General features: G+C 42.5%; 1 protein-coding gene across 1 annotated transcript in view; it reads left to right on the forward strand.

Moving 5' to 3' along the window:
* Positions 1–2,713: 2,713 nt before the first annotated feature.
* The window catches only part of LOC307055537 (uncharacterized protein), a gene marked incomplete at both ends in the record, with an annotated part of 149,260 nt that continues 138,622 nt past the window's right edge, over positions 2,714–13,351 (forward strand). The window contains one exon of the mRNA XM_079707768.1: positions 2,714–2,769. Coding sequence (XP_079563894.1) covers positions 2,714–2,769 — 56 coding nt within the window. The remainder of the gene's footprint in view (positions 2,770–13,351) is intronic.

The following is a 13,351-nucleotide window of genomic DNA, read 5'->3' on the forward strand; positions in this document are numbered from 1 at the left end:
AGGAGAAATCTCGCCTTCCTCGGGAACCCTGTTGCTCCTGCCAGGAAGACTTTTCTTCAGGAGAAAAAAAAAATGCTCCTCACTCCTATTTTCATAGTATTTTCTGGCCTTTTTGCTCTAACGGAGTGGATTTTACAAATCATAGGCAGAAGCCCCGCCCAGTCCATGCCTGACTTCCAAGGGCCCTGTAGCAGGTGGTTTCTTAAGATGCCTCCCACAGTCCCTGCAGACCCCTCTGCAAGAGGACTTTGCTGCTTCTCCAGAGCATCACGGGGTGGAATCTGCTTCTCTTCCCCTTGTGTCTGGTGGCCTTTGGACTTGCTTTGACCAACAGAATGTGTGGAAGTGACACTGCAAGCCCAGCCCCAGCTTCTAGATGCCTTGCAGCTCCCACTCCTCCTCTTGGGTCCTTGCCCTGAGACTGCCAAGACCACCGGGTGAAGAAGCTGCTGTAGTCACCAGAGGCTGGGAGGAGACACGGAGGAGACGTGGAGACCTGAGGCCCTCCAGCCAGCACCCGGCCCTGAGTGCCGGGAGGCATCTTGGACCCTCCAGCTCAGGTGCCCGCCAGCTGATTTCAGTAGGATATGCAAGCCCTCCAGTAAAGCAGAGGAATCACCCAGCAAAGTGCACAGTCAGGAGAGCTGGTCAGTCCTTGTTGTTTTCAGCTACAAAATTCTGGAGTGGTTTGTTATGTAGACATAGAACCGAAAGAGGTGCCCTTCAGGGAGACCTTATGTTAAGTCTGGTGTGTGTGTGTGTGTGTGTGCACGCAAGCCAGCTTATTTTAACTTGTGAAACTGGTTTCTGCATGATGCCAGTGTAAACAGGGAAGAGATGGCTTCCAGCTGCCCCGTGTTGCTGCTGCCTCCTGCCCACTCCCCGCCCCCTTCTCTCTGTGCACCGTACACGTCATGGCTGAGCTTGCTGTGTATGTTTATGCACCGTGAACATTTTATAGATGCTTTGTGCAAAGTGTTACATAGAATCGGATTTATGTTTGTTCAGTCTTACATTGCTCACATCAGCCAAGAGATGCCTGCATCTAAGGGCACAGAAAGCCCCATTTGCTCTGATGATGGCAGGGGGAGGATCTGGGCCCTCAACAGCCCACCCTAACCCTACTCTCTTGAACTCGAGGTGCTCCAGTGAACCCCAGAACTGTGGATTGGAAGGCCGCTGCCTTAACACACTCCAGTGCCTGCTGGAAAACTTACAGTCACCAAGATCCTGAACTGACTAGGTATGCCGTTAGGTACATATGTTACTTTCCTACTGAAAGTGGATGACTTTTTTAAATCCTAAGGAGACAGCTCCTAGGGCTGCTGTTGCACATTAACCTATTCTTGAACACTAGACTTAGTGTCCATTCTCCTAGTACCACCTGGATAATATAATGGTTACCATGTTCTCACTCCTTACCATGTGCTGCATTCTGTGCTAAGCACTTCACATACATTGTCCCATGAGTCTTCCTAAAGGCCCTGTGAGGCAGGTATGATTGGACTTATTTTATAGATGAAGAAATGAGGACTCAGAGAGGTAACGGCATTTATCCATCAGGGCTGGGGCGTCGCACAACTCCAGGGGGCGCCATTCACCTTGTCGTCTATGTAGATGGTGCCCTTTGGTGCTGTGCAGTTCACATGGTGACCCTGTCCAAGGCAGCAGTCTAAGGGTTGGCAGAGCTGGGATTTCAGTTCCGAAGCCTGAGCACTTCATTTTATACAACTTTATTAAAACGTTTCACTTCACTAAGCTACTTTATTTCTTCTGTCTCTGTATATTTATATATTTGAATGTCAGTCTGCCCAGCCACCTGTTCATCTGTCTATCCATCCATCCATCTGTCCATGGCTCCGTCTGCCCATCCCCTCACGCAGTCATCCATTTAGTGGAATCAGTGAAGGTATGGAGTATCTATTAAAGGTCTGAATATTCAGTTTCTTGAAATATACCTAGAAACACTAATTTTATAATACCTTTTCTTATTTATAAGTTCACGTGGCATAAAATTTTTAATTATTGAATATCTAAAACAATTAGAAAAGCAAATAATTGTCTAGAAACCCATGTACCCACAATTCAGATTCCATATTGTGCTATATTTACTTCAAATTTCCTTTGCCTCTCTTTTTTAAAGAAAGAAAATAGAACAATGAAAGTTAAAGCCTACCACCTCTCTTTCACCTCTTTCTCTAGCCTAAAGATGGCATGTCATATCCATGTCACGTTCCCATGCATGTTTTTTTTGTTTGTTTGTTTTTTGTGGTACGCGGGCCTCTCACTGTTGTGGTCTCTCCCGTTGCGGAGCACAGGCTCCGGACGCGCAGGCCCAGCGGCCACGGCCCACGGGCCCAGCCGCTCCGCGACATGCGGGATCCTCCCGGACCGGGGCACGAACCCGTGTCCCCTGTATTGGCAGGCGGACTCCCAACCGCTGCACCACCAGGGAAGCCCACTGCTTCTGTTTTATGTTTTGGCTTTTTGGCCTCGACGCATGTGGTATCTTAGCTCCCTGACCAGGGATCCAACCTGCACCCCCTGCATTGGAAGGCGAAGTCTTAACCACTGGACTGCCAGGGAAGTCCCTCCTCCAACTTTTGAACTTTGTCATCCCTTAGGATGTAGTCCTTGTCTGTATGATTGAAGCTTTGCCCCTGCTATTCTGAGGTCCAGTTCATGAGAAAGAGAAAAGAGGAGGTCTGTGACCATGGAGTTCCTTTTGACTCAGAAGTTGCACACGTCACTTCCACTCATGTTCCTTTGGTAAGAACTTAGTCAAATGGTCATACATAACTGCAAAGGAAGTGTAGAAGTGTAGTTTTTGGCTAAGCAGGCTCATACCCAGGAAGAAGAGGAGAATAGATTTTGATGGGCAAGTAGCAGCCTGTGACATATTATCTATGAAAGTGGGCTCTAGTGTCAGACAGACATGAGTTCCAGTCTTGGCTCTGCCACTGGCCAGCCGTGTGACCTAGAACAAATGATTTATCATCTTGATTTTCTCATTAGAAAAATAGAAATAATAATTTCTACTTTATTGGGATTGTTATGAGACTTGAATGAGTGAGTTCTTGCGAAGTGCTTAAGAAAAAAGCACTGGTGGTTAGAAGCACAGAATTGGGAATCAGACTGGCAGAGTTAAAATCCTGGCTCTTGGGCTTCCCTGGTGGCGCAGTGGTTGAGAGTCTGCCTGCCGATGCAGGGGACACAGGTTCGTGCCTTGGTCCGGGAAGATCCCACATGCCGCGGAGTGGCTAGGCCCGTGAGCCATGGCTGCTGAGCCTGCGCGTCTGGAGCCTGTGCTCCGCAACGGGAGAGGCCACAACAGTGAGAGGCCCGTGTAGAGCTAAAAAAAAAAAAATCCTGGCTCTGCCTTTGCTAGTTGTGTGATTTTAAAGAAATTACACAAAATTCTCAGAGATCCACTTTCTTCTATAAAATGGAGATGCTATTAGTGCTGACCTATAGAAAGAATTCAATGAGGTCCCCCAATCCTGGATTTTTTAAATGATTTATTCATGCTCAATAAATCACGATGGCATTTTTGTAGTTATTATTATGTCTGTTCATTTTAGAAACTCCTGAGTTTATCTTCAAAAAAGAAGTAATAAATTTAATTGTGTAAGCATGCACCTGTCATGAGTTGCTGCATTCTCTTAAACCTCTTGTTACTGCTTTGCTCCGTCATCCTCTTAACATGTTTCGTATGCAGCTTGTATACTAGTTCCTGTTTGATTTCTTGGGTAAGCATCTACTGATGACTTTATATTCTAAGTCACATAGACTGGGCTATTTAGTGTGAATTCTACAGCTTGTCTCAGAAGCTGAGCACAGTTTTTTCATAATGGTCTCAGTCTCATGCAGCCATTTTGAATGGATTAAGCTGGCCCAAAGAAAACTCTGTGGAAAGCTAAGCAATGTAATAAAAATGGAAAACTCAGGGATGATACACGGCTGCTTTAACCTCAGGATATCTCTCTCTTGTATCATTGCAATGATGCTGAATTATATTTTTCAGGTCTAATTTTGGGATTTATTTGCAGAATTCTACTTCTCTGAGTTTATGCAGATAACCTGTGGACCCATGATTGCTCCTCTTCCCTTCCATTGACCCTTCCATGATTCCCATGTGACTATAGGGACACTTTCCTGTTCCCCATCTTGCCACCCACTACTTACAGAGCTGACATGCTGCTATGTTGTACCATTGTGCTATCCTGAATACTGTGGCATTCAGCCTGGCTCCAATGATATAAAATGAGGGGGTATAGATGCCTTTTTCAAACTTGAGACTAGCAAAAGACAAAACCCCTTTTGTTTGAAACCATTGGAAGTGTAATCTTGCGTTCTTGTTCTTTTAGAGAAACTGTGGGGTGGGTCCTTTTCTTTCCCACACACGCACTCACTGGCTGCTGCAGTTTTGCATGGAGTAATTGAGCAAATGAAATCCCAAACCTGTAAAAGGTAGCATTATCAAAGTGAATGAACGAACACTTACCTAGCAGAACCATAAGACATGGAAAAATAGGAAGACAAGTTAATGATCTAGAAATTGTATAGCTTTGCTGTCTTAGAATCATGGCAAATGGAACATATGGCATTGGGTCATTTTTTGCATTGATATGAAAAGAAAATGAGTTTATTTTGCAAATAAATGGAGTTTGTGTTTCTGTTTGCTGTTCATGACTATAATGTCTACTTCACTTGAAATAGAAATATGTCACCTAAATATTAAATATAGAGAAAGATTTTTTCAGCTATTAATGAATAATTTTTCTTTACATGCCATGACTTCATCCACTTCAATAAACATTTTATGCTTTTCTCTTCGTTTGCTATTACTTTGTCTGATGAGGCTGTCTGTGAACAGAGGCATCTTAAGAAAAAAAGAGGGAATTCGTGAAAAGACAGACATGTTAAAATTATTATTTGCCTGAGTATTAGGATTTTAGATTAAGGCATAGAATCAAATTCACTTCGCATTCTCATGGATTTTTAGATAAAACAGTGTTTCTATTTCCTATTTTGGGATTCAGAATAGGCCCCGAATTCCACTGAAGCTGCCATTAAAAAAATCTACCACATTCATTGTTGTCATTGTAGTGGACGTTTATTATTATTATTATTATTATTTATTTTTTTTGCGCTACGCGGGCCTCTCACTGTTGTGGCCTCTCCCGTTGCGGAGCACAGGCTCCAGACGCGCAGGCTCAGCGGCCATGGCTCACGGGTCTAGCCGCTCCGCGGCATGTGGGATCTTCCCAGACCAGGGCACGAACCCGTGTCCCCTGCATCGGCAGGCGGAGTCTCAACCACTGCACCACCAGGGAAGCCCCACTTATTATTTTTAACTTCACAGCATCCTTACATCAGAAGCTTCTTTTCCTTGTGGAAACCACCCCTGCCCTATTCTCAGTTCATGTGACCCAAGCCTGGCCAAAGCCCACAGTAATTGGGTAAACAATGGGCTGTGTTTGAAGCCAGGTTAGTCCAAGTCAGCTGTAAGACTTCTGAGTAAAAGGAGTTCTCTGTCCATTGAAATTTCTTTTTTTTTTTAACTAAATTTTATTTGTTTATTATTTTTGGCTGCAGTGGGTCTTCGTTGCTGCGAGCGGCTTTCTCTAGTTGAGGCGAGCAGGGGCTACTCTTCGTTGCGGTGGGCGGGCTTCTCACTGCAGTGGCTTCTCTTGTTGTGGAGCACGGGCTCTAGGCACGCGGGCTCAGTAGTTGTGGCACATGGGTTTAGTTGCTCCACGGCATGTGGGATCCTCCCGGACCAGGGATCGAACCCGTGTTCCCTGCATTGGCAGGCGGATTCTTAATCACTGTGCCACCAGGGAAGCCCAGGGAAGCCCCATTGAAATTTCTATAGGGAATGAAGTATGAAGCTGACAGAGGTGGTCTGGGCTTCTACATGGTAAGAGTCTGCCTGAGATTGAAGCCAGCTCAGAGAAAATTGATCCAAGAGATGGAGAAAGATTCTGACCCTATTGTTTGAGCCTGAAATGAGATTTACCCCTGCCATTGAATTTCTTATTTTACCCCTAGACTATTCTGAGCTTGTTTCATCCACTTACAGGTGGAAGAGTTCCGACCACTACAATCATTATCATTTTCCTCAGGAAACATTTGTTCAACACCTGCATTGCATATTAACTACTTCACATGTAACAGGAAAATACTAATTATTAATAACAGTATTAATAGCACAGTAAGAATAGAAGGGGTGCCTGGTCCAGTTTCCCATCCAATGCAGAGCTCCCTTCCTCTTTATTCTTCATTGATAGTCACCTTAGAATCAAAATCAATACATTTTTTCAAGGATTTCAAGATACAACAGTGTTTTATTTCCTATCCTGAGTTTCAGAAGAAGTCCTGAATTCCATTATCGTCGCTACTTTTTAAAAAATCCACTACCATGTCAAATAACGCACTACCTTACAAAGTAGTGCATTCCAGTTTTCGAAAGTTCTAATTCTCAGAAGGTTTTTTCTTTTATTAAGTTGAAATATGTTTTATTTTTATTTCACTCATTGGTTCTAATGCTTGAAACCATGCAGATTAAAGCAAAGTCCTCTTCTACAAGATAGCACTTCACGTATTTGAAACACCAATCATATCTCTTCTCTGTCTTCTTTGCCCCCAGGTGCATAACTCCAGTTCCTTCTCCCATCCTTCACAAAATGGGGAATCCAGACACCTTGGTTGCTGTCACCTTAATTTACTTTGTTTGTTAGATGTCCCTTTTAATGTGAGACCATCCCTGAGCTAGGACCTCCTTTGTTTTCCTCTAGACACTCATATGAGGGCAGCCTTATACCGAATTATATTTTGGGGCTTCTAGTTCCCAACCACACTTTCTGATTCATAACAAGCTTGCTATGAGCTAGTACTTTCCCTCCCTCTCATCTCTCCCCCCCTTTTTTTGGTCCAAACAGTTCTTAAGCCAGGTCTGTGTTTGAGTTTTGATTATTTGAATCTGTTTTAGGACTTTACAAAACAACTGTAAGCTTTTGTTCCCCTAAATATCCAACACCATGTGGAGGGTACTGTTTTGCCTATGTGTTTCTGACTCATTTGGGACCTTTGTTGTGTAAAAGTCACTCACTGTTGATGGGTCACTGACATAGCCCATTGACTAGATGAGAGTATTCGTTTTATCAGTTAGGAAATGTATTCAGATGTGGGTAAGAAAGAGTGGCTTAAATACACATAAAGTCGTGTGGAGAGAGGCACCCCAGAGCTGGGTATGATGTTTGCAACACCACGTAGGACTCAGGCTCCGTCGGTATTTATGTACCACCATCCCAACGCCTGGCTTCCATTCTCAACATTGCCTCATAGTCTAACATGACTTTCTAATATCTTGCCCTCATTCTAGACAGTAGGAAGGACAAAAGGTTGCTTCTCCTAATAGAACAAGCTCCTTTTAAGGAGTTCCCCCCAATCCCCTCAATCTTTTCACTTACATTTCACTGGGCAGTATGAAATCATGTGGACACAACTAGCTGCAAGGGAAGCTGGGAAATATTCTGGGTAGCAGCATAACCAGCCAAAAATTGGCGTGCTGTTACTAAGAAAGAAAAGAAAGTGGATATTGGGAGACTGCCAGCCACATTCCTGGAAAGCTGTATGGAAACATTTTCCTTCTGGCCTTGGAAGTAAAGAATAATAAAAAGAGCTACTTAATTTGGACAATATCTTTCCTCACTTTTGTATGACCTTTGGGTTTGGTGTGCTCTATTTTCCTCTAGGCCTATGTGGAAAGGGTTAAAACACAGCTGTTTCTTCAGTCCTCCCTCCTCTCCTCTTGTTTGCTTGCATTTAGTACTAATCTGCTGACCTTGCAGTGGCAAAGATGAAAATGGTTGGAGCCTAATAGTATTTGAGTTAAATTGAACTCCTTCTTTAATACAGTAAGAATGAGATGTCTTTCTTTTTTTTAATTAATTAATTTATTTTTATAAATTTATTTGTTTATTTTTTGGCTGCGTTGGGTCTTCATTGCTGCACGCGGGCTTTCTCTAGTTGTGGCGAGCAGGGGCTACTCTTTGTTGCGGTGCACTGGCTTCTCATTGCGGTGGCTTCTCTTGTTGCGGAGCACGGGCTCTAGGCGAGCAGGCTTCAGTAGTTGTGGCACACGGGCTCAATCGTTGTGGCTTTCAGGCTCTAGAGCGGAGGCTCAGTAGTTGTGGGGCATGGGCTTAGTTGCTCCGCGGCATGTGGGATCTTCCCGGATCAGGGCTTGAACCCGTGTCCCCTGCACTGGCAGGCGGATTCTTAACCACTGCGCCACCAGGGAAGCCCCTGAGGTCTATCTTTCTATCTTTAATAACAACTGTGACAATAATTAAACTCAACATAATCTTTAATAAGTTCTCACTCTGCATAGTTCTGATACGCACAAATTTCAGTTACTGCAATTTAAACAACACCAGTCTGCCAACAACGCAGTTCAAATTTTAGCTACCAGTGTATTCACTGAGAAGTTGCATAAAGTACAAACTTTGCCGCTAGCTCTTTAGTCCACAAGTCACTACATAGGTGACAGATGCACATCATGATCAGTGACCAATCTTGTCACTTCTTTCAGTGATTGGTACTATGCATCTGTTACTGAGTTCACAAACAGACAGCAAAGTGTATACTTGTATTGCTTCCTGGCTTCCCAGTGATAAACTCATGTGACATTTTACAAATATGGAAAATTAGAAGAGAATTATCCAACAAAAATGAAAGTGCAACAAAGAAACAAAAGTAATAATGCTGAAAGTGAAGTTAGAATCAAACATAAATGGAGAGTAGAAGAAATAGCGGATTGTGGGAATGTTGATACTACTGGCTTTTGAAAGACATGCATCCGAAGGAACTTAGTGAAGGCAAATTTATTGACATAAATGAGGAAGGTGGTTGTATGAAAGGATAAAAATGTCCTAGAGGAAGTGACACCAGCAAAAAATCCACATAAAAGGAACTCTTGGAAATATTTCATGACATTAAAAATACAAGGGATAAAATGTTAGAAGCAGATGCTTCCAAGGCTGAAATAGAGACACAGATATGGAGAACAAACGTATAGACACCAAGGGGGGAAAGCCGGGGGTGGGGGGGGATGAATTGGGAGATTGGGATTGACATATATACACTAATATGTATAAAATAGGTAACTAATAAGAACCTGCTGTATAAAAAATAAATAAAATTAAAAAAAAAAGAAACAGATGCTTCCAACTTAAAAAGCAGTGTGACGATTGCCAAGGCATAGAAAAGGTGCTCGCTTGTCAGTTATATGATGACAAGAAGGCAAGCACCACCCAAGCTAATCTTGATAATTTTTGTACAAATAAATAAGACACTTTATTTTTAGTGTTTTTAGTATAATACTTTAAATAATAGTGTACTAAGCAAACATTAGTTTTATTCTTTTTCTCATTTCCTTATACATTTATAACCAATAGTGAGAGAGTTTTTAATGCTTTGTCAAAAATTTTTAAAGGTCACGAAACAATTGTAATGTTTCCCATTAAGACGGTTTTGCACAGTCTCAACTTGCGTGATCATTTTATGGTCCTGTACTACAGTGCAAAGTGAGGATTGCCTGTGGTTCAGAGTTGCACTGTTTCATATCCCCAACAATATTTGCAACTCAGGCAAATCTTATCACCCCCATTTCATTCATTTATTCATTCATATATATCAGTGAAGTCACAGAGATTATGTAGGTTCAAAATTACACAGCTAAATAACTGGCTGGACTTGAACCATGAAAATTTCACTTTAAATTCATTCTTCTTATAGCCCCACTACCATGACACCACATTCTTTCCAAATAATCTCATTAATATGTGATGTAGAATCAGGGAAAATATCCTAAAGGTTGAAGTCTCCCAAATCTAATGTGTTCCATGTCACATTCCACTGATTGGTGGATTAGTTATCATTCTTAGGTTGCAAGCCACAGAAACTAACTCTAACATGGTAGATTCATACAGTAATGGTTCCCAGTGGATCATGTCTGCCTGTAGCCCCTTTACTTGGGAAGGTTTCTTTGTCACTCCTCCCATTAACAGATGAAGTCTCTTCTCCCACCCCTTAAATCTGGGCTGGTTTTAAACTATCTGATGGGGGAGCACAGATGGCATGAATTGGGAGGTTGGGATTGACATATATACACTATCGATACTATGTATAAAATAGGTAACTAATGAGAACCTACTGCATAGCTCAGGGAACTCTACTCAGTGCTCTGTGGTGACCTAAATGGGAAGGAAATCCAAAAAAGAGGGGCTATATGTATATGTAGAGCTGATTCACTTTGCTGTACGGTAGAAACTAATACAACATTGCAAAGCAACTATACTCCAATAAAAACTAAGAAAAAGAAAGTATCTGACCAATAGAATGTGATGTAAGGGAAGCTGCAGCTTCTGCTTTTGTTCTCTCTGAACATTTCTCCAGTTTAGCCTACTGGAAGGTGAGATGCCACATGGAGAACTGAGGTGTTCTAATCGATAACTCCAGCCAGTTTCCGAATAAGTGAGTGATGGAGGCAATCCAGGGTCAGTCAGCCCCCAGCAGATCTACCCACTGACTGCAGATGTTTAAATGAATCCAGCTGGTACCACATGGAGCACAGATACGCCATCCCAGCTGAGCCCTACCCAAATTGCCAGTCTGTAGAATTGTGAGTAAATAAATTGTTAATATTTTAAGCCATTAAGTTTTGGAGTGGATTGTTATGCAGCAAACCACTAACTTAAATAGAAAAAATAATTTATGGGGATGATACAGGGTCGTTTGTAGAATTGAAGGGAAAACTTCAGAATGAAACAATAGAAAGCCTTGTAGCAGGAATTACTCAACAGTCTTGCCTGGGTATCAGTTCTGGAGTGAATGCACTCCAGCTGTTTCTCTTGTTCTTGCGTTGTTCTACAGATTCAGAGTCCTGAGGGAGAAAATTTGATGGGTCACGTGTCCATCCTATGGATGTATTGATTTATGAGAGGAGAATCTGGCAGAAGGAACTTCCAGTTTCCTCTTAAGCTTTTGTACTGGGGGAGGCGATAGACACTTAGACTTATCTCCCCCCAGCTGTGCACAAATACTTCCCCCTAAAGAAACCTAGGTGCTGCCAAGGAGGGGGAATGGATGATGGACATCTTCAAAGTGACAGCTCTCCACTACTGTCACTTCTTTTCCCTGATGAGGATTTTAAAATATTTATGCAAAATTTGTTGTTTCATGGCAAATACATTTGTGGGAAATAAAAAAAGAATTATGTCCATATAACAGGCATATAAGTCAATATATGGAGAGAAATTGCATTGTGGATTGAGAAGGTTAAAGGTGAAAAGGGCTTCAGAGCTCATCATGGCCAAGGTCCTCATTTTATAAACGGGGAGAGTGAATTGAAGGTGATTAGGCCAAGGGTACATTGAATTCATGACAAAACCAGAACTAGAACCTAGGTCTTTTTTTTTTTTTTTCCTCCCTAACTATCCGGAGCCTCAGTTGAATTTGGGAAGGAAAAAAAATTGACCTAGAGTGTTTGAAATGTGCATGTTACCTTCCTTTTGGGTATTCTCATACCAAGGACTCTTTGGAAGGCCCCTCCGACTGTGGGTGGCACCCTGCTTAGCTTCCCTCCCAGCATCCATCATCTCTTTCCCACTTCTAAACACTCAGGCCAATACAGGTTTCCCCCCCGCTATCAGAAAGTAGAGCGTTCCTATGAAACCCTTCCTGGGCCGAAATGGCTGAACGTGAAGGAGTAATTAACTTAGGATACATGTTGCTAATGGATGCACAAAATAAACTGAGATAAAGCACAGGCACAGTTCAAAGCTGTGGCAGCTTGATGCTGAGATGCCCAGTGTATTTCCTGGGGAAGGAGCTTGGAGGTGCCACTCTCCCTGCTTAGGGTTTGAGCTGCCTCTGTAATAGCTGCCTGCAGAACAAATGCTGAACGCTGTTTTCTCTTTTTCATAAAAACGAAAATCCTTTTCAGATTTCTTTGGATTAGTGCAAACATGTACGAATGTAGGTCTTTTGTAAAAGCAAAGTGGTATAAAGCAAACTTTTTTTTTTTTTTTTTTTTTTTTTTTTTGCGGTACGCGGGCCTCTCACTGTTGCGGCCTCTCCCGTTGCGGAGCACAGGCTCCGGATGCGCAGGCTCAGCGGCCATGGCTCACGGGCCCAGCCGCTCCGCGGCATATGGGATCCTCCCAGACCGGGGCACGAACCCGTATCCCCTGCATCAGCAGGCGGACTCTCAACCACTGCGCCACCAGGGAGGCCCTAAAGCAAACTTTTGAAAAGCAGAACTGTATCTCTCTGGACCAATCCAAACCTGAAAAATCAGAAGCGGTTGATGTTTCAACATCCAAGCCAGCTGGTGCTTGAATCAGGATAACACTGTCCTGTCAAAAGCTAAACCTGCTTAGAACTTTGGTTTGGTGGCTGCTCCACATTGTATTTTCTACTTGTGTTAAATCTCTTGGTTTTTTGAAGGATATTTGCAGAAAAATAGCATCTTTGCATTCTTGTCAGATCCTGATGCATACTGTTTTTCTAAAGTCCTAATCCTGTTAGTGAGACATGTTGATTAAACTGTATCATGGGGGATTATGGCATCTGAGAAGAAACAGCCAATTGGAGAATCTCAAACTATATAAACATAGACCTATCAAGGAGAAAAGACCCTGATTATTATTAATGAAAAACTGTTGCCAGAGATAAGAACAAGGTAGTAAGTAGGCAAGAACATATTGAAGGAAAATTATTATAAAATAGAGTATAAAAAATATTTAGATCTCTGGTCTGGAAGGAAACAAGAAACAGTGGTTGCCTCTGGGAAGAGGGATGGCTGGCTGGAGATCAGGGTCTCCAATGGATCTCCAAAACTGAGATCAGACTTCTCAGTTTTGAACCATGTCTTTGAAGGCTTTACCTCATCACATTTCTTGTATCCTCTTTCAAATGTGGTCATTATATTTAATGGACCAATTTTGCTCACCCTAAAGGTAGATTAATGTTGCCATTTGTTGGCTGTTTCAGGGTGTAATGCACTAAATCAGGGTTTGTGACTAAAGGTTTCACATTGGCATATATGGAGATAGCAGTTCTCAGCAGCAGCTTAATGGAAATCTTTCCATTTTGAAAGACATGATTTTTGATGTTCCTGCCATGGTTTTGCCTTCTCTGGAAATAATATCAGGATTGCCATTATTTGTGATAGGAGAGAGCCTGTAGAAAGAAAGGATGTTGGCTTCAAGGTAAAGGTTTTGGCAGATCCAGTGCCATCTCACTGGTTACAAAGCCTTTCTGGAAAGCGTGCAATTATTCA

The sequence above is a fragment of the Hyperoodon ampullatus genome, assembly GCF_949752795.1.
Source record: "Hyperoodon ampullatus genome assembly, chromosome: 7".
NCBI classification, from domain to species: Eukaryota; Metazoa; Chordata; class Mammalia; order Artiodactyla; family Ziphiidae; genus Hyperoodon; species Hyperoodon ampullatus.